Source organism: Hemitrygon akajei, unplaced genomic scaffold (genome assembly GCF_048418815.1).
Source record: "Hemitrygon akajei unplaced genomic scaffold, sHemAka1.3 Scf000100, whole genome shotgun sequence".
Taxonomy (NCBI): domain Eukaryota; kingdom Metazoa; phylum Chordata; class Chondrichthyes; order Myliobatiformes; family Dasyatidae; genus Hemitrygon; species Hemitrygon akajei.
In genome coordinates this window covers 2,227,837-2,253,196 of record NW_027331986.1, presented here as the reverse complement: position 1 = coordinate 2,253,196, position 25,360 = coordinate 2,227,837, and the positions used below count along the sequence as shown (strand labels likewise).

General features: G+C 45.9%; 1 protein-coding gene and 1 pseudogene across 1 annotated transcript in view; one reads left to right on the top strand and one right to left on the bottom strand.

Annotated features, from left to right (window-relative positions):
* Positions 1-7,627, bottom strand: part of LOC140723097 (uncharacterized) — a 34,262-nt gene extending 26,635 nt beyond the window's left edge. Inside the window, 3 exon segments of the mRNA XM_073037718.1 lie at positions 854-1,806; positions 1,808-2,662; positions 7,581-7,627. Of these exon segments, the coding sequence (XP_072893819.1) occupies positions 854-1,806; positions 1,808-2,251 (1,397 nt within the window). The 5' untranslated portion in view covers positions 2,252-2,662; positions 7,581-7,627.
* LOC140723096 (uncharacterized) lies at positions 7,621-25,360 on the top strand (annotated as a pseudogene).

The following is a 25,360-nucleotide window of genomic DNA, read 5'->3' as shown; positions in this document are numbered from 1 at the left end:
ATTTATTTCCAGCATCTGCAGATTCACTCACATTGAACACAGAAACAGGCCCTTTGGGCCATCTGGTTTGTGCTGAACTATTTAAACTACCCACTCCCACACCTCTACCATCCAGGTACCAACACAAACCTCTTAAATGTTGAAATCGAGCTCGCATGCACCACTTGTGCTGGCTGCTCATTCCACACCCGGGTGACTGTCTGTGTGAAGAAGTTTCTCCTCATGTTCCCCTTAACATTTCACCTTTCACCCTTAACCCATGGCCTCTGGTTGTCGTTCCACCCAAACTCAGTGGAGAAAGCCAGCTTGCGTTTACACTATCGATGCCCCTCTATCACAATCAAATCTCACCTCAATCTCTAACATTCCAAGGAATAAAGTTCCTGTTCAATCTTTCCTTATAACCCAAGTCCTCCAGGCACACAATACTTCAAATTAGGCATCACCAATGGCTTCTCCCCAGTGTGAACTCGCAGATGACTCTGGAGGTTGGATGACTGAATGAATCCCTTCCCACAGACTGAGCAGGTGAATGGTCTCTCCCCAGTGTGAACTCGCTGATGTCTCTGTAGGTGGGATGACTGAGTGAATCCCTTCCCACAGACTGAGCAGGTGAACGGCCTCTCCCCAGTGTGAACTTGCTGGTGACTCTGCAGGTGGGATGACTGAGTGAATCCCTTCCCACATTCTGAGCAGGTGAACGGCTTCTCTCCAGTGTGAACTCGCTGATGACTCTGTAGGTGGGATGACCGAGTGAATCTCTTCCCACAGACTGAGCAGGTGAACGGCTTCTCCCGAGTGTGAACTCGCTGATGACTCTGTAGGTGGGATGAATGAGTGAATCTCTTTCCACATTCTAAGCAGTGTGAACGGCTTCTCCCCAGTGTGAACTCGCAGATGACTCTGTAGGTAGGATGACTGAGTGAATCCCTTCCCACATTCTGAGCAGGTGAACGGCTTCTCCCCAGTGTGAACTCGCTGATGACTCTGTAGGTGGGATGACCGAGTGAATCTCTTCCCACAGACTGAGCAGGTGAACGGCTTCTCCCCAGTGTGAACTCGCTGATGTCTCAGTAGGTGGGATGAATGAGTGAATCTCTTTCCACATTCTGAGCAGGTGAACGGCTTCTCTCCAGTGTGAACTCGCTGATGTACCAGTAGGGTAGATGACACAGTGAATCCTTTCCCACAGACTGAGCAGGTGAATGGCCGCTCCCCAGTGTGAACTCGCTGATGATTCTGTAGGTGGTATGACCGAGTGAATCCTTTCCCACAGACTGAGCAGGTGAATGACTTCTCCCCAGTGTGAACTCGCTGATGTCTCAGTCGGTGGGATGAATGAGTGAATCTCTTTCCACATTCTGAGCAGGTGAACGGCTTCTCCCCAGTGTGAACTCGCTGATGTACCAGTAGGGTAGATGACAGAGTGAATCCTCTCCCACAGACTGAGCAGGTGAACGGCTTCTCTCCAGTGTGAACTCGCTGATGTACCAGTAGGTTGGATGACTGAGTGAATCCCTTCCCACAGACTGAGCAGGTGAACGGCTTCTCCCCAGTGTGAACTCGCTGATGACTCTGTAGGGTAGATGACAGAGTGAATCCTTTCCCACAGACTGAGCAGGTGAATGGCTTCTCTCCAGTGTGAACTCGCTGATGACTCTGTAGGTGGGATGACCGAGTGAATCTCTTCCCACAGACTGAGCAGGTGAACGGCTTCTCCCCAGTGTGAACTCGCTGATGACTCTGTAGGTGGGATGAATGAGTGAATCTCTTTCCACATTCTAAGCAGGTGAACGGCTTCTCCCCCAGTGTGAACTCGCAGATGACTCTGTAGGTAGGATGACTGAGTGAATCCCTTCCCACATTCTGAGCAGGTGAACGGCTTCTCCCCAGTGTGAACTCGCTGATGACTCTGTAGGTGGGATGACCGAGTGAATCTCTTCCCACAGACTGAGCAGGTGAACGGCTTCTCCCCAGTGTGAACTCGCTGATGACTCTGTAGGTGGGATGAATGAGTGAATCTCTTTCCACATTCTAAGCAGGTGAACGGCTTCTCCCCAGTGTGAACTCGCAGATGACTCTGTAGGTTGGATGACTGAGTGAATCTCTTCCCACAGACTGAGCAGGTGAACGGCTTCTCCCCAGTGTGAATTCGCTGATGTCTCAGTAGGTGGGATGACTGAGTGAATCCCTTCCCACAGACTGAGCAGGTGAACGGCTTCTCCCCAGTGTGAACTCGCTGGTGAGCCATTAGGTCAGATGACTGAGTGAATCCTTTCCCAGAAATTCAACAGATGACCAGCCTCTGCCCGGTGTGGTGTGAACTGACTGGTGTGTCCACAGGTGGGAAGACCGACTGAACCCCTTCTCACACACAGAACAGATGAATGGCCTTGCCCAGTGTGAATTTGCTGATGTACCTTCAATTGTGATAACTGAGTGAATCCATTCCCACTGTTTGAGCAGGTGAAAGGCCTTTCTCCTGTGTAAATTACAGGCATGCCAGTTGGTCAAATGACTGAGTGAATCCCTCCCCACTGTCTGAGCAGGAAGGGTGGTCAATTGGATCCCTTGCTCCACTTCTTAAATATCTAGACAGAGACAACAAAACTGCTGTGCCGTGTCTGAGCTTCCTGGAGACGAATTCCTTCTCATTTTTAACCTGTAAAAAGATTTACAAAATCCATCAATGGGTGTAGGACAACATTTCAGATGAGATTACTTGAGTTGCCAAGGTTTGATCTGGTATCACTCTGTTACAGTGAGGTTCAACGAAAGTTGGACAGAGAAATCATCTCCTGACTGGGCAGAGTGCTGGTATCTGGAATGACCATCAATTCCCTGATGCTCTTCCTGTCTCTATAAGAATGGGGCATTTCTGTCATCTCCAATCTGTGCCTTGGCTCAGTCTGACTCTCTCCATTGGTATTACTCCCTGTTCCTGCTGAGCTGCATGGGTGCCTGGCCCCACAGTAACTGAAACACTCTCACACAAATAGTATTTCTTGACGTGCAGCTGGGATTTTCTTTTATGTATTATTAACTTAAAGTGCCACAGTTGTAACGCCATATAAAAAATTCCTGCTGAAATGACTGGTTGGTTCGCACAGCTGTCAAAAGGGGATAGAGTGAATTCTTGTATTATTTCAGGTTCTTGTCATGATCATAGAAAATTTCAACACAGAAACAGGCCCTTTGGGCCATTTGATTTGTACTGAACTATTTAAACTGCCCACTCCCACACCTCTACCATCCGGGTACCCACACAAACCTCTTAAATGTTGAAATCGAGCTCGCATGCACCACTTGAGCTGGCTGCTCATTCCACACCCAGATGACCGTCTGTGTGAAGAAGTTTCCCCTCATGTTCCGCTAACATTTCACCTTTCACCCTTAACCCATGGCCTCTGGTTGTCGTCCCACCCAATCTTCGTGGAAAAAGCCAGCTTGCATTAACACTATCTGTGCCTCTCTATCACAATCAAATCACCCCTCAATCTTCTACACTCTAAGGAATAAAGTGCTGATTTGTTCAATCTTTCTTTCGAACCCAACTCCTCCAAACCTGGCAAAATCCTTGTGAATTTTCTCTGAACTCTCTGAACTTCTTTTACAGCTTTCCTGTAGGCAGGTGACCAAAACTGCACAGAATTCTCCAAATTAGGCCTCACCAATGTCTTCTACAAGTCAACATAACATCCATCTATTGTCAGTATATGGTTCATGAAGGCCAATGAACTAAAATCTTTCCTTCCGTCACTATCTAACTGTGATACCACTTTCAGTGAATTAAGAACTTGTATTCTCAGGTCCCTTTCTTCCACAACACTCCTAAGTGCCTGACCAGTCACTGTGAAAGACCTCCCTTGGTAGGTCATACCAAAGTGCAACAACTCACACTGGTCTGCATTAAATTCCATTTTCCATTTTTCAAACCATTCTCCCAGTGGGTCCAGATCGCACTGCAAGCCATGATAGTCTTCCTCACTGTCCACTACACCACCAGTCTTGGTGTCACCCACAAATTTGCTGATCCAGTTAACCACACTAACATCCAGATTACTGATATAGATGACAAACAACAACAGATCCAGCACTGATCCCTGTGGCAACCACTAGTCACAGGCTTCCAGTCAGAGAGGCAACCATCTGCTACCACGCTCTGGCTTCTCCCAAAGACAGTGTCTCATCCGATTTACTGTCTCATCTTGAATGCTGAGTGACTGAACCTTCTTGACCAAACTCCCTTATGAGACTTTGTCAAGTGCCTTGCTAAAGTACATGTAGACAACATCCACTGCCTTGCCTTCATCCACTTCCCTGATAACTTCCTGGAGAGACTCTATAAGATTGGCGAGAGCCATGCTGTCTATCCTTTATCAGTCCACACCTATCCAAATACTTACAGTATATATCGGGTTCCTGCACACCACATTCCAATAACTTTCCCAGTACTGATGTCAAGCCCACAAACATATAATTTCCTAGTTCATTTTTACAGCCTTTCTAGAACAGCAGAACAACGTTGTCTGTCCTCCAATCCTCCAGTACCTCACCTGTCACTAAGGATGATTTAAATATCTGTGCTAAGGCTCCAATAATTTCTGCACTTGTCTTCTGCAGGGTCCTAGTGAACAACTTGTCAGGCCCTGGGGATTGATCCACATTAATTTGCCTCAAGACAGTAAACCCCTCCACCTCTGTAATCCATTACACTCCCCAATGCCATTAGGCTTTACAATTCAACCGCCAGGGCTTGAGAACTTTTCAAAAGCTATTATTAATGCTTTTTGAGAGAGTGATTTAGATGCATATCATATTTTTACTGAGTTAAGTATTGTATGTAATTAGTTTTGCTACAACAAGTGTATGGGACATTGGAAAAAAAAATGTTGAATTTCCCCATGGGGATGAATAAAGTATCTATCTATCTATCTGTACAGGGTCCATGAAGTTGATGTGGCTTTGCCTCACTTCTACAGACTCTGTGTTCATCTCTTGAGTAAATACGGATGCAAAAAAAATCTCCACAATCTATGTTATCCCTTCATATGGATTACCATTCTGAACTTCCAGAGAATTATTTTTTTCCCTTGCAATCTTTTTGCTCTTAACATGTCTGCAGAATCCCTGAGGATTCTCCTTCACCTTGTCTGCTGGGGCAACCTCATGCCTTCTTTTATTTCTTTCATAAGTGTTCACTTGAATTTCCTGTATTTCATAAGTACCTCATTTGTTCCTATCTGCCTGTACCTGGTATGCACCTCCTTTTTATTGATCTGGGAGAGGAAAGCCAAAGGGGTGATAGATCTGCATGATGGGAGGTTGGGGTAAGGAGGGTTAAACTAAAGTTGCAGGGGGAATGGGAGCCTGAATAACAGAACAGATAGTGGAGAGGTTGTGGAGACAGATGTTGTTCAGGCCTCAGACAAAGTCAGGAATGAAAAAGTTGAGCATGGTGCAGTGAATATGCTGAGCCCTGTATATTTCAATACAAAGTGCAGTGTAGGAAAGGTGGATGCATTCAGGACATGGATCAACACCTGGAATCAACACTAGGATCTGGCAACTGTGGATTGGGACAGGCTGCTTTATGGCAAAGGTGTGCTTGGTAAATGGGAGGCCTTCAAAGCAAAATTTTGAAAGTAGTAAGCGGGTATGTCAGAATAAAATGTAAAGATAGAAACTGTAGGGAAACTTGGATTGCCAGAGATATTGAGACCCTGGTAAAGCACAAAATGGAATTGCATAACAGGGATAGGCAGTCAGTTTCTTATGGATATCAGAAATGCAAGAGAACACATAAGAAATCAATCAGGATGGCTAAAAGATGGCATGAGGTCACTGTCACAGAAAAGGTGAAGGATAATCCTCAGGGATTCTAGTGATAGATTAAGAGCAAAAGGATTGCAAGGCACAAAGTTGGTCCTCTGGAAGACCAGAATGTTAATCCACGTGTGGAAACAAAGCAGATGGTGGAGATCTTAAATATTTTTCCATCTCTATTTACTCAGGAGATGGACAAAGGGTCTATGGGAGTGTGGAAAAGCGGCATTAACCATTTCAACCCTGGGGAAAAAAAAAAACACTCCTCTGGCCACTCACACGCTCAATACCCCTCATCATTTTATACACCAAAAAATGTCTCTAAATATAAACAATTATACATTGCACAATGTACTTTCCACGATTCAGTACATTTACACGGACAGGTGTGTAAAAAGGGCCCAACAAATATCGGGGACAAACTGGCCTAATTCACCAGAACCACAAACTGTTCCTGCTGCTACCATCCAGGAAACGGTATCACAGCAAAAGGACCCACAGGCCTCGGGACATCATCTTCCACCAGGCCATCAGACTGAATAATTCATGCTGATACAGTGGCATTTCTATGTTATATTGACTGTCCTATGTGGAAACTATCTATTATAAATTACTATAAATTACACATTGCACATTCAGATGATGTAAGGTAAATATATCTACTCCTCATGTTTATGAAATATGTATTTAATAAAGTCAATTCAATTCACCCTCTCCACTATCTGTTCTGTCATTCTGGCTCCCATTCCCCCTACAACTTATTTTAACCACATCACCCCCTCCCCTGCTCACTACCACTAGCAAGCCTAACCACTAGGATATTCGTCCCCTCTTGTTCTGTTCCAAGATGTGCACAGTGAATTTTATATAGAGAGGTTTTCATTTTAACATCTAGCAAATCACTCTCAATAGGAACTTTGATCTCCTCTGGGTTTGATCGAGTTCATCTGCACTCTCACACAACCTATGTAGCAGGCCTGTAACAGAAATGGAGAATTTTCTCACCAAAGCTTTTTCACATTGCCCATATGTGGTTTTCTTGCTAAATTACACTTTAAAAAGTCAGATTTCCAAATATTACTCCACTTCTTCCCACTTGCAAATTCTCCAGCAACTTTTGCATCACCCAAATGCAAACAGGCATCACTAGTTTCTGTATTCTACATAAATATTCCCCTTGAACCCTCCCCCAATGACTGACGGTGGTGAACTCAGTGAATGCAATGCCAATGAATATGAAGGGAAGTGCGGCAGTTCTCTGTCTCACTGGAGTCTGGCACATTTGTGATGCGAAAGCTACTTTTTTGCCCAGGGCAAAGGTGTTTGATATCATTACGTACCCAGAGAGAATGGGTCAAAACATGTCCTCACCGGTAGAAAAGTCCAGAGCAAGAGGAGGTAGAGGAAGCAACACACACAAAATACTGGAGGAGCTCAGCAGGCCAGGCAGCATCTATGGAAAAGAGTACTAATGCCGATTTTCTCAACTGCTGATGTAAAACATTTTGTTCCCTTTCTCCGAGTTCCTAATCCTTGCATTTAGATAGCTGGAGCTCAGCTCTGTCTGAGAGATCCATCGGTTCCCATTCCCTCATCAGCCGGAAGCACCCCCGGGCCCCGTGTACGGATAGTGGGGCTGAGAGAGAGGGAAGAGGGCAGGACTGTCCCGGGATTGCTGGCCACGGTGTCCGAAATTCAAAGGAATTATCCCGAAGTCGGTGTTTTAAGATAAAAACACAGAGAATCGCTCTTACCTGCAACCGACATTTTGAAAATCTTCTGTGTACTGCGCGCATGCGTGATACCTGGGGACGTCCTCAGCCTGACGTATGCGCATTTCATCGGCGCTTCAGCTCCGGCGAAATTCTTAACGCATGGCCCTATGGGTAATCACGGTGCCATTAAACATTTCTGCAAGCATCGGTTCAATGTCCATACCTCATTTTTAAAAATCATGTGTATAGAAAAATCTGCAGCTGTTTTAACGCAGAAAGCGGCTCCCATAAGCAATATACTCGATATCAACGTGTATCTAATGCCAAAGTAAAATGCAGATATAAAACACAGGAGATTCTGCAGTTACTGGAAATACAGAGACGCACACATACAAAACGCTGGAGGAACTCTGCAAATCAGAGAGCAACTAAACAGCGGAGTACACAGGCTAAGCATGCTGAAGGGGCTCTGCCTAAACGTTTTCTATTTATTCCTCTCCAAAATTTCTGCCTGATCTGTTTATTTCCACCTGTGTTTTGCAGAAATTAACCACCTTTTTTCGATCAACCAGTTTCCAAATGCTTTTAATCTTTCACTTTTGACCACATCCTGCTGGTCTACACAGGTTGGTATCGAAGCAATGCTCCTCAGACAGGATGAAGAGATCACTACTCCCCAATGCCATTCGGCTTTACAATTCAACCGCCAGGAGTAAGATATGTTAAAGTGCGGGGATTAGGACTGAGCTTCAGTTACCATTCAATGTATTTAAATAGTTATGTATTGTATGTAATTAGCTTTGCTACAATAAGTGTATGGGACATTGGAAAAAATGTTGAATTTCCCCATGTGGATGAATAAGGTATCTATCTATCTATCTTATTCGTCCTCCTGCTCTGAACCCCATCTCTCTCTGGAACCCCTGACTCAGGCTGGCAAATCTTCGGTTTCTGACACTGCACCATCGAAGATTCACTCGCTAGTCTGCTGTCAGACTTTAGAGGTGCATTGTATTGCGAGACCGCAGGTTCGTTTACTGTGAGTATCGCTTTAAGTGCCTGAGTGAGGCGGGGCTGTGACGTCAGACACAAGCTGCGGCAGCCTGAGGGAGCGGGAGCGGGAGCGGGAGAGGGAGCGGGAGACAAGCTGTTGGAACTTCAGCGTGTGACTGCTGTAAGCTGCAACTCTTCCATGCCCAAAAGGTTGGGTTGATCTGATCATCGGCACGCAGTGCACAACGGATATGTGACTGTCACTTCGTATCATCCATATGTGTGGATTTGCTGGAGTATCCTGTGATATCACTTTTGTTGGCCCTTACCTGGAATCGGGGTGTTCTGTGGTAACCACTTGAAGACGATATTCCTGTGACTGTCACCTGGTGATATTTCTAAGTGGATTTCGGAACTAATCGACGGATAAGATCTTCGGCGACTGTTATTTCGTTTACCCAGCGTGGAATGTGTGTGGAATTCTTCGTAATTGCCTTCTCTCTACTTGTTCGTGTGGATTTACAAATCTCTCCTCTCACTCACTTATTCCGTGGATTACTGAACTTTTCCACTTTACCATCTGAAGACTTTAAGCATTGTTTCCCAAGCTTGATAGTTTGGGAGCTATATATACGCATAATACTGTTAACTTCTGTTTATTTCCTTTAATCTTTTATATTTGGAGTAGATACTGTTACGTACCCCGTGACGGGTCAAAGAACCAGCAGAAATAGAAAACACCCTGGAGTCTGGTATTGCTATAAACTAATGCTATTTATTAGTAACTACGCGATACAGCAATATTAATGCAGATATATCAAACAGGTTAGCAATGATTATGTGTGTGTGTGTGTGTGTGTGTGTGTGTGTGCGTGCGTGCGTGCGTGCCTGCGTGTGTGAGTGTGTGTGTGTGTGTGTGTGTGTGTGTGTGTGTGTGTGTGTGTGTGTGTGTGTGTGTGTGTGCGTGCGTGCGTGTGTGTGTGTGTGTGTGTGTGTGTGTGTGTGTGTGGTCTGTGTGGAAATAGGAAAGCCAAGCTTCTTCACGCCTCGGGGTGAATGGATGCCGTCTTACGGTGATGAGTGAAGTTCAGTTCAGTTCGTGGGATTGAGTCGAGTAGTGATGGAGAGAGAGAGAGGGAGAATTTTGAGGCTTCAGGTAAGCTGACGCCGTCGATAGTCCCGTCGTCCTCTGAAATCCTTTGGAAGTAACCGACTGTGACCACTACAAACGGGACCGTTCTTCTGTGGTGGAGTTATTAACCCAGGCGAGGGATGGGCACACGAATAACTCCCCACCGGTCACAGCCTTTTCACACTGCGAGAGCCACTGATCGATGCTCCTGATCGATCTTCCAAAACCCATCTTTTTCTGTGGACACAACAAAGCTCATTCAGTGTCCAAAACCATGTGTCTGGAGGTCTATCAGCGGACCTCCTACTTATCTCACCGTGGTGAGCCCCAGCTGTCTATCAAACAGTTCCTCCCTTCTCTCTCTGTAAGAACACAGAAGCTGACAGTGTCCTTGTAAAAGTGTAAACAAGCTTGCAGAGAAACCATCTCTCTCTCTCTCTCTCTCTCTCCTCTCTCTCTCTCTCTCTCTCTCTCTCTCTCTCTCTCTCTCTCTGTCACTCACTCTCTCTCTCGCTCTCTCTCTCTCTCTCTCTCTCTCTCTCTCTCTCTCTCTCTCTCTCTCTCTCTCTCTCTCTCTCTCTCTCTCTCTCTCTCTCCCTCTCTCCAACAAGGTGTTCGGTGTTGAACAACAACTCCCTCTCTCTCTTCAAAAACACACTTCAAATGGGTAATTCAGGACCCCGTTACAATACGAATGAAGATAGTGGTTTTAACATCGAAACCAGACTCCGTTAGTGATCTATTGCTGCTGGTCCGTAACAATTGCAACAACCCAGCTGTCTGAGGCACAGTCCTTTATAATTGGTGAAAATGACCCAAAACGTTGAAAAGAGCAGGGAAGAAGGAGTTTAACCAAATTCGTCCAGAGCCCTGAAGAACGTCACAACCACAGAGAGCTCATCGTCTTATTCAGCCTGGAGAAAATCATGCAGGAAATTCATGCAGGTGTATAAGATGATGAGAGGCATTGGTCGTGTGGATAGTCAGAGGCTTTTCAAGAGAAATCTCCTATCCGACGGAGTGCTGACTAGTTGCAACCTGTCATCTCAGGGAGGGGGAGAGGGGAACGGCAGGGGTAGATTTTCATATACTGATATGGAACAGAAACATGGGCAGGAACCAGCTGGGCCGAGCGGCCTCTCAAGCGAGACACGGGATTTGATACAAACTGATTTATCTTTCACAGATCCACAATATTAAACACCAGTCCAGTTTAAGGCTAACATCAGCAGAACAGACTCCTCCAATGCTCAGTGACCAGGGTTCAGTCCTGGGTGTGATGAGCAGCCGCAAGAACTGCAGAATCTGACAGTAACAGTCCCTCATGAACCTGCAGCTGCCTTCAGTCACCGTGATGGTTAAACATTTAACACGGAGCTGATTTGAACTTCCTCCCTGATGTGAAGCTGCTGGTGTTGCAGCAGCTGGGATGATTGAGTAAAACTCTTTGCTCACTCCGGACAGAAATGTGGCCTCTATTTATTGTGAACTCACCGGAGTATCACAAGGTGGGTTAACTGAATGAGTCTCTTCACACACACGGAGCAGGTGAACGGCCGCTTCCCAGTGCGAAGCTGTTGGTGTATCTGCGATGGCCGACTGAATCCCTTCCAAAATGAGAGCCAGTGAATAAAGTCCCACTGCTAGAACGTCAGGGCGATGTATCCAATCAGGTCACGGACATGGACACGTGCTCGGGCTCTCCCTGTAGCGAGTGGGGCGCTGTCTTCTCCAACATCTCCGCCTCCACATGAAAGGATCGGCGGCATTCAAGCGCTGGTGAACTGACAGATACAGCGGAACTAACGTGCTGTTGTGTTTGTGATTCCCATACACAAATCCTTTGACTTTCCTACACTGCTAAACGTTTACAAAGCAAGTCAGTGGGTGAAGGACAACAATTCAACTGAAATAATTTCAGTCTCCATGGTGCCTTCTGATTAAAACACTGTAACATCTCAAAACAATTTAGAGGAACAAGATTTCATCTTCTAACTGGCCGCAGTTCCGGCATCAGGCACAATATCAAACTCTCTGCTTCCCTCTCTGTGTCAAAATGGATCATTCCTCCCAAGTCTGTGACTTGGCTCAGTTTGTCTGTCTCCTTCGCATTCTGAGCATGCGCCACACACCTACTGAGATCACATTTTATTTACACGGCTGTGACTAGAGACTTTCTGATTATTATGTCCCTCCCGGCATTTGACGGTGGTAAACTCAGAGTCAACAATGGTATTGAAGCTCAGGAGTAGGTGATTAGGCTTTTTCGTTGGAGATCGATAAACTGCCGGTAGTGTGTGGCTGGATGAGAGGGCCGTTTTCAGACTGGAAGGAGGTAGCGTTTGGAGTACCCCAGAGATCAGTCCCTGACCACAGTTGTTCACAGTTTAATGTCCTGGCGGAGGCAGCGAGATGTGAGATGTCCCAGTCTGCTGGTGACGCAGAAAGAGTGGAGTTGGGGGAGGGGAGGCTATTCACATGCAATTTCGTAGCTTTGCAATCAGTACATAGTGCACTGTGGGGCTGCAGTGGCGGGTTCCAATCTGCTAATTAGATTTGCTGACGGCACTACATTGATCCCCCGGATCCCAAACAATAACGAGGCAGCGTATAGAGAAGAAGTCATCACCCGACACTGTTGTGTCAAGAAAACAACCTCTCCCTCATTGTGACAAAAACAAAGGAGCTGGTTGTGGATTACAGGAGGAATGGAGACAGGGACCAAATTCAACATTTCCAACTCTGTTATTGACACAAATGCACATTTTAATATTGATCATGACACAATGTATTTTATATATCGTTATTAACATAAAACATATGTATAGATTGTTACTGACAGAGAATCGTACAATTTGTGTTCCGTGTGTTATCTGAATGTACTTGCCTGTGATGCTGCCACAAGTCAGTGTTTCTCTGTACCTGTACCTTCCCGTACTTGTGCACTTGGCAATAAATTCAACAGGACCTGAGAAATATCAGTGAGATTTGATTAGTGATGATCATCTTGGCAGCTCGGTAGGTCGAATGTATGCGACAGTACACTGTTAAATGCAAAACCCTGAACAGTGTCGATGATCAGAGGGATCTTAGACTCCAAGTTCATCGCTCCCTGAGAGAGACTGCACAGATTGATCGGGTGGTTAAGAAGGCAAATGGCATGGTTGTCTTTATTAGTTGAAGCATTGAGTTCAAAAGTCGGGAAGTTGTGTTGCGGCTGTTACGAGCCTGCGGTCGTACTGTGACTGTTTCTTTAAGAGCGCCAGCGTGAGGAGGCGGGGCTATGACGTCAGTCACAGACTGACAGCGCTGACGGTGGACTGAACCTTAAGAGAGAGAGAGAGCGATCTGCAGACAGCCAGTCAGCCAGTCTAAAGAGAGAGTGAGTCTGGAAACGCTGATCGCTTCAGTTAGTCGCAGCTGAGGCTTGGAACTCTCCTATGCCCACAAGAGTGGGTTGATCATCGGGACACGGAACCACAACGAATGAGTGTGGCTGCCACTTCGTATAATCCATAGGAGTGGATTTTGGAATATCTTGTGTTAACCCTTGCCTGGGTATGTTGTGCAGTAACCCCTGGAAGACGGTATTCCTGTGACAGGTCAATTTCGCTGTTAACTCGTATGTGGACGGATTCAACGGATAAGAACTTCGTCGACATTATTTTGATGTAACGGCCTTTTCTCTACGTTTCACCCTGGATTACAAATATCTCTCTCCCATCATTTATTCCGTGGATTACTGAACTTTCCTACTTTACTATCTCAAGATTCTGAGCTTTGTTCCCTCAGGCTCGATAGTCTGGGAGCAATATTTACACATATATACACTTAACACTGCTAACTTTCCTTTATTTCGTTAAGTTACTATGTTATAAGTAGAGACCAATAAAGAGAGTGGTATTAACATCAAAACCAGACTCCAGTGTGAACTCTGTTGCTGCTGGTTCGTTTCTAAAACGTTACGGTTCGTAACACAGCTTTATAAAACTAGTTAGACCACATCTGGAGTGTTTCATACAGTTCTGGTCGCCCCATTCTCGGAAGGATGTCGGGGCTTTGGAGAGGGCGGGGAAGAGGTTTACCAGGAGGCAAGAGCTATAACGAGAGGTTGGACGAACACAAAGTACACTGCTGATGCTGTGGTCAAATCAACACGTACACACACGCTGGAGGAAGACAGGACTGACGAAGGGTCTCGGCCCGAAACGTTGACTGCTCGTTTCGACGGATGCTGCCCGTCCTGGTTGGACAAACTTCTGTTGTTTTCTCCAGAGCGGCGCAGGCTGGGGTGAGACTGGATGGACGTTTATAAGATTACGAGAGGAGTAGACCGAGTGGACAGACGATATATTTTTCCTGGGGGTTGAAATGTCTAATACATTTAAGGTGAGAGGAGATCTGAGCGACAAGATTGCTTCTTTCCACAGAGTGGTGGGTAACTGGACATCTGTCTGGGGGTCACATGATGCAGTTTACCCCCCCCCCCTATTAAACCGCAGGATGGCAACATTGCGCATCCGTTTCTGAGGCCCCGCCCTCTTGGTGACGTACCACACATTTCGCGCATGCTCACTGTCTCCGGGTATGTGGTGTTTTCCCTAACGCTCAGTGCTGAAGTCTGCGGGATCGAGAAAGGCTTCGCGTCTCCTATCTCGGGGAACTGGGGATCCGGATTACTGTCTCCAGGCTGAAGATATCACTTTTCTATTTGTGAGTATTGATACCGATCCCGAGCGGGGAGATCCGATGTTGGCCGTGAGCCCCGAACTGAGGGCCAGTTACTCATTTATTTTCCAGTTAAATGGGCTCGGCAAAAATGTGCCGACTTCACTTAATCTGCATTGAACGATTCAAACCAGGAGTCCAGGCTGTCTATTTCCGCAGGGTTGAAATGGGAGACCCACGAACAGGTCACGTAAGGCTGTGTGCCGGAGATCTCCCCCGCCCTCCGCTTTGTGACGCAAGATCACGTGGCGTGTTGATAACAAGGTTGACATGAATAATATCAGGAACGATCGGCTTTATGTATGAGGAGCATTTGATGGCTCCGGACCTGTGCTCGATGGAGTTCAGAGGGACGGTGGGGGGATGTGGGGCGGATGTATGGTTAGGTAAGCCTACCGAATGCTGAAAAGCCTGGATACAGTGGACATGGAGAGGTGTTTCTATTAAACGGAGAGTCTGTGATCTAACAACACTGTTTCAGAATACAAATGCTTCCTGTTAAAATTCAGTTGAGAAAAATCTTTTGGCCAAAAGGTGTCTGAAGTGTGGAATTTGTTGCCGCAGGGTTTGGTTGAGGCTGCCGTTTGGATATATTTATGACGGAGATTAATATATTCAAGATTGCTAAGTAGCTACAGGGTTACAGGAGGAAGGCAGGAATATGGTGTCGGAATAAAAATCAACCATGGTTGAATGGTGGAGCAGATCAGATGGATTGAATCATCTGATTCTGTTGCTTATGTCTTACCATGACTGAATGATGGCTCCTTCTTATCCCATATCGTTTTGTGACGTGTGTGGGACAATAAACGATTGTTCATTGAGATCATTACTGTATATTTGCCTTCAATATTTAAATTTCAGTGAGTTTTGTTCTTAATAACATTAAGCAGAAATGTTTGGTTCTCTTTTTTGTTGTTAATTTGCGTCATTATCTTTCAATTTAAAGTTAGACCTGCAGTGAGAGATTTATTGGAAGAAAAACCCCAACTGGAAGCAAACCACGAGTGAAGACGAGGGAACAGCAACAAGTGAACCAGCCCGAGGACTGAGAGCATCAACTGGAGAGAACCCAACTGGCTTGGAGATTCCAATGATTCAGTCAGGAGAAAGTTCAGTGAGTCTCATTTACTGTTCTTTAGACATTACGTACCTGTACAAAGGAAGGTAGGAAATAGCTGGGGTGAGACTGAACATGCCCAGAAGAACCAGTTATGCCTCTGTCAGACCCAGTTGCAATCACTCCAGGTCTGGTAATGTGCATCCAGCAGCCCAGCCCTTTGAAACCACTCCCATTATGTGGAAGTCGAATCCGGATAAAGTCACTGAGAGACTGTATAAGTACAAACTCTTTATTCCAAGCATCGGGCTTACTCAGTTAGTCGCTCAAAAAGGAACAGTTGATGACTGTTCCCGCCCAATCCACTAACTGACTAACAATTCCCCTTCACCACAGATATATCCGTCCAGATACTCCCCACACAAGAAAGGCTGGAGCCAAAGTTATTTACTATATGACAAGCTGGAGCCCCTAAAGACAGATTACAAAACAGTCATAATGGCTTACACACACAGAACAGACCGAAGCTATCCTATCTCTAGATGTGAATGCGCAAGGAGATAAGCATCTTGAAACCCTAGCTAGCTACCCGCAAGAAGAAATATGGCTCAGCATGGCTTAGAACATCTGTTGATTATCAGCAGTTTCTTTCAGAAAAACAGGCTGCTATTTTTTAACAAAGTGTTAACCCTTTTACACATTTTATCATTCCCTCCTTTTGATCATTACATAATCAACAAAGCAGTAATTTTTTGCAGGGAAAGCAAACAAGTACTACATTGACTTAACAGTGGGAAAAAAAAACAGCGTACCACAGTATTTATAACAATGTTATGGACAATTATTAGGCCGTAATGCAATATCCTGCTCCATGTATTACTGAACTGACCTACAAAGACCACCATTTTAACCCTTCAGTGAACCAGTGTAAATCCTGCCTTACTTTCTTGATGCTGTCAATCTCCTAGGCAGTGTGCTTGGAGAGGGATGTAATGTTAGTAGATTCATCAGGGATATAGGTGCAGCATTCTGTGTCAATAATACCACAGGTTCCCCCTTTCTCAGCTAGGATAAAATCTAAAGCCATACAATTCTGCATGACTGTTTGCCAGATTGCAATCATTTCAGTAGATATTTCTGTTACTTGGGCCTGTGTTTCTGTCAGGGCCCCTGCAGTATTGTGCCCAGCTCCTCAAGTGCTGTATCCAAATTGATTATCTCTTGTGAATTCCTGGCTACTCCATAGGAGAGAAAAGCGATTATCCAAAAGCACTCAATCTGTTATTCCTCTCCGCTGCTGGGCACCTTGCAAGTAAGACCAGGATGCATGTTTCCCAGTGTAGGAAGTTCCATTTGATGGGAACTTGAGATACCATCCCTCAAAACACTGACAGTCACAGTCATCTCTGACTGGACCACAGTTACTCACCTCACTTCCCTGAGTGTCATTTGAGAAAGCCCAGGCTGAGAGTTCCTCACGCTGGTTGAGCGGGATTACTGACATTGGAATCATAGTTTTATCATGCTGTGCAATTGCAGCACAAACCCAGCAGGCCCCTAGTTCTGCCTGTTTGGCATAGGTGTGACAGAGAGACAGAAAGGTGTTAACATGGGGGCCCACGGATGTTGTTTGAGCAATAAGACAAAACACAAAGACCACTATCAACGAATACATTTTCCTTAAGTCCAAGAGAGCCCTTCTACTCAGTTCCTTCTGTAACACATTTTCAGTCTGTTCATTGTATCCATCGAGATTGCCCCTTCGGTTTCACAGCTGTGAGAGTGGTCAGTAACACCTGATATGTTCCTCTCCACTGAGGTCAGAGTTTCCCTCAATCCCAGTTCTGGATTAGGACAAAATTCCCATGTTTTGTGGTGGGATAGTCACTCCTCTCTGCGGGGTAGTTCTCTTCCTTGTAAGCCTGTCGTACCTGTGAATGTAATGCTTGGAAAATTTTGGTTAGTTGGCATACATATTTCCCAATCTCTTCCCTTCGGGTATGCATATCCAATTTTGCTGGTAGACTTTCTGGGAGCAATGGTACACAAGGTCTTAGTCCCCAGGGTGTCTTCATGGGCCATCCAGAAATGATTTCAGCTGGTGACAACCCTGTTTTCCCCTGTGGGGTAACCCTCATGTGGAATCGGGCCAATGGTCGGACCTTCAACCAAGTGAGTCCAGTCTCCGCTGTTAGTCTGGCCAGTTTACTCTTCAGAATGCCATTGACTCTTTCCACTCTGCCAGCGGCCCGTGGGTGGTGTACACAGTGGAATTGTTGCTTGATAGCTAGTTTGTTACGTACCCCTTTGTTTACTTTCACCACAAAGTGTGGGCCATTGTGAGAGCTCAGCTTCTTTGGCAGGCCATACATGGGAAATATTTCCCATAATAATAACTTCACAACAGACATAGCAGTATTATTTGTAGTTGCAATAGCTTCAATCCATCTACTAAACACATCGATAATAACTAAGCAGTATCTATAGCAATGTACTCTAGGCAATTCAATAAAATCAACTTGTAGACACAAAAAGGGTCCACCTGGCAAGGAGTCTTACCCGATGTGCAGGGTACAGGTTACCAACTACTCCCTCCTTTCCCAGGTGTGTTAAATCATGTATATGATTGACCAATATTGGTAAAAACTGTGTAGGAACACAAACCTGTCCCGCTGGGTAATCCAAAAAGCTAGGTTGGGTTCTTTCTGGCACCCCATCTGGGACCACAATTTGCGCTCCTCCTCAGAGACGTCCCCCTGAAAAGTACGTACCTCCCACATGTCTGGCAAACCCGTTCTGCTTTAGTCGTGGAGGGTTGCTTGACGGGAACCCGAGGGGACTACAACTACTGAGGATTGTGCCGCACTTTTCACTGTCTGATCTGCTAGAGTATTGTGTTTAGTGACACAGTCGGACATGCGTGTGTGGGCAGCACATTTCATAACAGCCAGAACTCGAGGTAGCTGCAGAGCGGTGAGTAAGTTGTTTACAATGGTGACATTACTAATGGGGTGGCCAGAGGAAGTCAGGAATCCCCACGTTCCCAGAGAGCCCCGTAGTGATGTACAATTCCAAATGCATAACGGGAGTCTGTGTAAATGTTCCCACTTTAGTCTGTTGCTGGGATACAGGCACGAGTCAGAGCAAACAGCTCAGCCTTCTGGGCGGAGACAGCTGCTTCAAAAGAGGCCTGTTCAATTACTTCACTGTCCGTCACTATCGCATAGTCAGAATGTCGTTTTCCTGATGGATCCACAAAAGAGCTTCCATCCTCAAGAAACGTTACCTCGGGCTAGAGTGGGTATTGCGGAATGGATGGGAGAGTCTGTCCTCCTTTCATGGTGATCTGGATGGGGGGCAGTTGGTGCAGTCAACTTCATTGCCTGAAATTGAGCAGAGATTGTGTGCAATGTCTTGGGTTCAGTCAATATTAAAAGAGCGTCTTACCAGATGTCCTGTCTTCACCTCACAGTCCTTCCAGTATCGGAGTTGGCCCGCGGCCAAGTCTTGCCAGTCTCCCTCGGTGCTGGAGGCTTGTTTCCTCAGGGTGTAGGCAATGAACTCTAGGCTCTTTGACTTGAACCCAGGGCAAACCCTAACAATGGTATGGGGAGCCACCAGTCCTGTCTGTCACCAAAGGAAATCCGGAACTTCGGCCAGTAATGCACTGCCCTCTTTTCCTTAATCCTGTCCAATCACCATGACTGGGAACCTCTCTCGCTCGAGGGGTGCATAATATTGGCTTTCCTCAATGAGCACCCCGGAGGGTCATAGCACAGAGTCACATGAGGGTCGGCCGCTGGCGGAAGGGGTTCAAAAGTGGTGGAGTCCAGATTAAATGCCCACCACTGGGGATTCGGAAACTGGGGAAGCTGTCGGTTGTTCACTAGTCCCAGGGTGATGCCCTTATCTGTGTCTCCATCCCTCCTGTCCTCCACAATCAGCTCCTTTGTTTTTGTGATAATGAGGGAGAGTTTGTTTTCTTGATACCAGTCAGATATTGTTCAGACCTCAGACAGGGTCAGCAATCAAATGGTTGAGCATGGTGCGATGAATGTGCTGAGCTGTGTATATCACAATGCAAGAAGCACCGTAGGAAAGCCAGATGACCTCAGGACAGGGAATTATGATATTGTAGCCATTATTGGGGCTTGGTTGCACCCAACAGTCTGAGGGATTTAGAGGAACAAATTTGCAGAGCGGTCACGGACCATGCCAAGAAACAATGATTGAGATTGTAAGCGATTTTAACTTTCCATATATTGACTGGGACTCCCATACTGTAAAAGGACTAGATGGGGTAGAGTTTGTCAAATGTGCCCTTAATTGGTACATAAAATTCCCAATGTAGAAGTGTGCAATAAGCTGTTAGGCAATGTTCAGGGCTGGTGACAGACATTAGTGATCATAATGCCATGAGATTCAAAATAAAGATGAAAAAAGAGAGGTCTGGACCATGGGTTGAGATTCTATATTGGAGAGAGGTCAATTTTGATGGTATCAGAAAGGATCTGACAAGTGTGGATTGGGACTGGCTGTTTTCTGCAAAGGAGTACTTAGTAAGAGGGAGGCCTTCAGAAGTGAAATTTTGAGGGTGTAGAGTTTGTATGTGCCTAACAACGTAAAAGTTGAAACGTAACTGGTGCAAGGAATCTTGGCTTTCTGGAGATATTGAAGCCCCGGATATTTTGTTCCTTTAAATGCCTCAGACTTTTGGGTGCTACCAAGACTCATTAATCATCATCCATGCCCTGAGCTCATCTGAACATTTTCTTTCATCGTCTTCTGTTGGTTTCTAGCTTCCCAATAGCTTTTGCTCTTTTGTTTGCCCTCTCTTTGGCTTTTATGTTGGCTTTAGCTTCTCAATTCAACCATGGTTGTGTCCTACTGCCTTTCCAATGCTTTCACTTCTTTGGGATGTGTCGATCACTCAGCTCCCGAATTGCTCCCAGAAACTCCAGCCATTGCTGCTCCGTTGTCACTCCAACCTTTTCCCTTCCAAACAAGTTTGGCCAGCTTCTCTGTCATAGAATAATGGAGACGTTCAATACGGAAACAGGCCATTTGGCCCATCTAGTCAATGCCAAAAAAACATTTAAGCTGTCTATTGCAACTACCTGCACCGAGACCATCGCCCTCCATACCCCTACCATCCAGGCTTCCATCAAAACCTCTTTGAAATGGTGAAAATGAGCTCATATTCACCACTTGTGCTGACATGTCATTCCACACTCTCACGACCATTTCAGTAAAGAGTTTTTCCAAATGTTCTTGTTAAATTTTCACCTTCCCCACTTACCCATGACTCTGGTTGACATCCCACCCAACCTCAGTGGAAAAAGCTGCTTGCATTTACCCTATCTATACCCTCATAATCTTGTATACTTCTAACAATTTCCCAAAGCACTGTATAACTTCCTTGTTTATGTTTAGAGCCTTTTTTACGTGTATAAGATGATGAGGGGCATTGATCGTGTGGATAGCCAGAGGTTTATTCCCAGGGCTGAAATGGCTAACACGAGGGGGCATAGTTTTATGGTGCTTGGAAATAGATACCGAGGGGATGTCAGGGGTAAGATTTTTACCCAGAGAGTGGTGGGTGCGTGGAATGCACTGCAGGCTATTTGCGTGAGAGTATTTCAGTTACTGTGGGTCCAGGAGCCCATGCTGCTCAGTGGGAACAGGAACCAATACCAATGGCGAGAGTCAAACTGAGCCAGGTCACAGATTGGAGATGGCAGAGATGCCCCATTCTTATAGAGACAGGAAGAGCATCAGAGAGTTTGATGGTCATTCCAGATACCAGCACTGTGCCCAGTTAGATGATTTCTCTCTCCAACTTGGGATGAACTTCAAGGTAAGAGTGTGTTGCCAGATCACACCTTGACAACTCAAGTGATCTCATATGAAAAGTTGCCCTACACACATTGATGGATTTTGTAAATCTTTTTACAGGCTAAAAACAAGGAATTTATCTACGGGAATCTCGAGCACAACACGCCAATTTTGCTGTCTCTGTCCAGATATTTAATAAGTGGAGCAAGGGATTCACGATCATCCTTCCTGCTCAGACTGTGGGGAGGGATTCACTTGGTCATCTGACCCACTGGCACAGCGGTCATTTTACACAGGGGAGAGGCCGTTCATCTGCTGTGACTGTGAGAATGGATTCAGTGGGTCTTCTCAACTGAATGTACATCAGCAAGTTCACACTGGACAAGGCCATTCACCTGTTCTGTGGGTGAGAAGGGATTCAGTTGTCTTCCCACCTGTGGACACACCAGTCAGTTCATACTGGGCAGAGGCTGGTCATCTGCTGAAGTTGTGGGGCAGGATTCACTTGGTCTTCTGACCTAATGGCTCACCAGCAAGTTCACACTGGGGAGAGGCCATTCACCTGTTCGGAATGTGGGAAGGGATTCACCTACTCATCCCAACTGAAGATACATCAGCGAGTTCACACTGGGGAGAGGCCATTCACCTGCTCAGACTGTGGGAAGGGATTCACACAATTAGCTGGCCTACAAGCACACCAGTCAGTTCACACTGGGGAGAGGCCGTTCACTTGCTCAGACTGTGGGAAGGGATTCACTTCGTCATCTCAACTGAAGGTACATCAGCGAGTTCACACTGGGGAGAGGCCGTTCAACTGCTCAGACTGTGGGAAGGGATTCACACAGTTAGCTAACCTACAAGCACACCAGTCAGTTCACACTGGGGAGAGGCCGTTCACTTGCTCAGACTGTGGGAAGGGATTCACTTCATCATCTAAACTGAAGGTACATCAGCGAGTTCACACTGGGGAGAGGCCGTTCAACTGCTCAGACTGTGGGAAGGGATTCACACAGTTAGCTAACCTACGAGAACACCAGTCATTTCACACTGGAGAGTGTCCATTCACCTGCTCAGAATGTGGGAAGCGGTTCATTCGGTCATCTCAACTGAAGGTACACCGGTCAGTTCACTCTGGGGAGAGGCCATTCACCTGCTCAGACTGTGGGAAGGGATTCACTTTGTCATCTCAACTGAAGGTACATCAGCGAGTTCACACCGGAGAGAGGCCATTCACCTGCTCAGACTGTGGGAAGGGATTCACACAGTTCTCTGGCCTGCAAGCACACCAGTCAGTTCACACTGGGGAGAGGCCGTTCAACTGCTAGGTCTGTGGGAAGGGATTCACACAGTTATCTAGCCTGCAAGCACACCAGTCAGTTCACTCTGGCAAGAGGCCGTTCACCTGCTCAGACTGTGGGAAGGGATTCACTCTGTCATCTTGCCTACTGACACACCAGTCAGTTCACATTGGAGAGTGGCCATTCACCTGCTCGGAGTGTGAGAAGGGATTCACTCGGTCATCTCAACTGAAAGTACATCAGCGAGTTCACACTGGGGAGAGGCCATTCACCTGCTCGGACTGTGGGAAGGGATTCACTTCGTCATCTCAACTGAAGGTACATCAGCGAGTTCACACTGGGGAGAGGCCGTTCATCTGCTCAGACTGTGGGAAGGGATTCACACAGTTAGCTACCCTACAAGCACACCATTTAGTTCACACTGGGGAGAGGCCGTTCAACTGCTCAGACTGTGGGAAGGGATTCACTCGGTCATCTCAACTGAAGGTACATCAGCGAGTTCACACTGGGGAGCGGCCGTTCACCTGCTCATACTGTGGGAAGGGATTCACACAGTTAGCTGGCCTACAAGCACACCAGTCAGTTCACACTGGGGAGAGGCCGTTCACCTGCACATTCTGTGGGAAGGGATTCACTCAATCATCTCAATTGAAGGTACATGAGCGAATTCACACAGGGGAGAGGCCATTCACCTGCTCAGACTGTGGGAAGGGATTCACGCGGTCATCTCGCCTACTGACACACCAGTCAGTTCACACTGGGGAGAGGCCGTTCTCCTCCTGTTAATGTGGGAATGTATTCACTCAGTCATCTAACCTTATGTAACTCTCACTCCGGCTAGCAGCTTAATTTAGGGGGTGATAGCCCCCTGGCTCGGCCAAATGTGGGTGGATGCTGTGCCGTGTCCCCTGTTACAAATCAGTACCACAAAATAACAAACAGTACACAATATGTGATTGATAATTCTTACTTTGACTACAGGGTTAGTGAAGTAAAAAAAAACAGGGCCCACTCTCCCCATTTGTGGCTTCTCATCTCTCCCCAGAAAAAGCCCATGAAATTCTCTCATCCAGACTCACAGGAAAGAACATTTCAGTCATTGGATAGCCCAGCACTCCAAAACCCTGTTATCTTTAGTTGTAACCTCGACATTGCTGCTACAGAGAAACCACTACCTCAGCAGTGAAACATTACAGAGAGGCCATTACATTAGCAGTGAAACCTTACAGTGTGTTACACTTACGACACACTACCGGGTTCACACTGGGGAGAAAATTTCAATAAGCTGCATGCTGGATATTTGTCCATCACCGTTGCTGAATGCAATTTCGAGAGTGATTGTCGGTGCTGAACTCTGCAATTATTGCTGCTGCTCACCAGGCATGGGAGGAGTTTCTTCTGCTGCATATTCACCTTTAATGGGACTAGATCTGTGACAACTGAATCAGCTCTATTTTAATCACTGTCTGCGGTACTTAGTGAATTTATAACACACCTAGTATACAGTAGAGAGTCAACTCAGGCTGGCTGAACCCTGCCAGTGATTCTGTTACACAACAGATCTTTCAAATCCTCCCCTGTTGTTCACCTTTCACTCTCCCTGGGATGAGGTCCAAACAGTCACCACTCTGTGGGCGAAGAGGTTTCCCTTGAATTTTCTGCAGACTGAAGAAGTGGAGCTGACTGCACATTGTCTGAGATGTTCTTCGCCCCTCAAATCTCTGGGCTGAGGAAGAATGACATTGGTAGTTAACCTCCTCAATCATGACTCATGTCCACATTATGGGTCACTTTCCCCACTTCTAAAGTGTTGTTAGCGAACACCACTGTCCTCTAAAGACTGAAAGCAGAGTGGGAAACCATCAATTGGATTTTCAACAAAGCTGGGTCAGAAACCAGAGGCGAGTCTGCACAGAGCAGAGTTTGGGGCTCTAAACGATGGTCGAGGTAAGAACGTATGATGAGGAGAAGGGATTCAGCAGCGGGGCATGGCAACGAATGACATTTGGAAGCAGATTGACAGAGAAAATAATTAGGTTATCTGACTGACGACACAAACACTACCTGTGGTGAGGTGCTCCACTGGTTGAGGAACACGTGTGTGTTGGGAATGGTTTTATCTATTGGGGGAGTTGTTCCTGCTTGTTTATCCTGTAATATAACCAGATGGATTGACCTATCTGAAATAATGTATTGATGATCACATAATTTGTAAGATTTTGACTCTAAAACTGGATCAGGCTTGAATTTATGGTGCCTTCATGAGGTGATGGAGGGCATTCGTGAGTTTGTGTTTTAAAGCAAGATTTTGGTGAATGGTACTTGCCACTTGATTGTACCTCTGTAAGTAATCAGATTGAGTTAAACTGCTGCAGGATCCTGGAAAGTGTTGGATTTTGTCTGGTTTCACTTGGCCTTTTCTGCACTTACTGCCTTGTTTGTTTGTATTTCAAGTATTCTGATTTTGTTTTCTTTTGTTAACTACTTTGTACTGTATTTGGACGCTAATTGGCAGACGAAATAATTTGGTTATCTGACTGACGAACAATGCCTGTGGTGGAGGCACATGTGTGTGCTGAGAATGGTTATACCTATTGAGGGAGTTATTCCTGCTTGTTTATCCTGTAATATTATATCCAAATGGTTATTTGAGATGATCCTATCTGAAATAATGTATTGATTATCATATAAATTGTGAGATTATGTCCTTAACTGAATCAGGCTTGAATTTATGGTGCCTTAATGAAGTTACCGTGGTCATTCATCCGTTTGT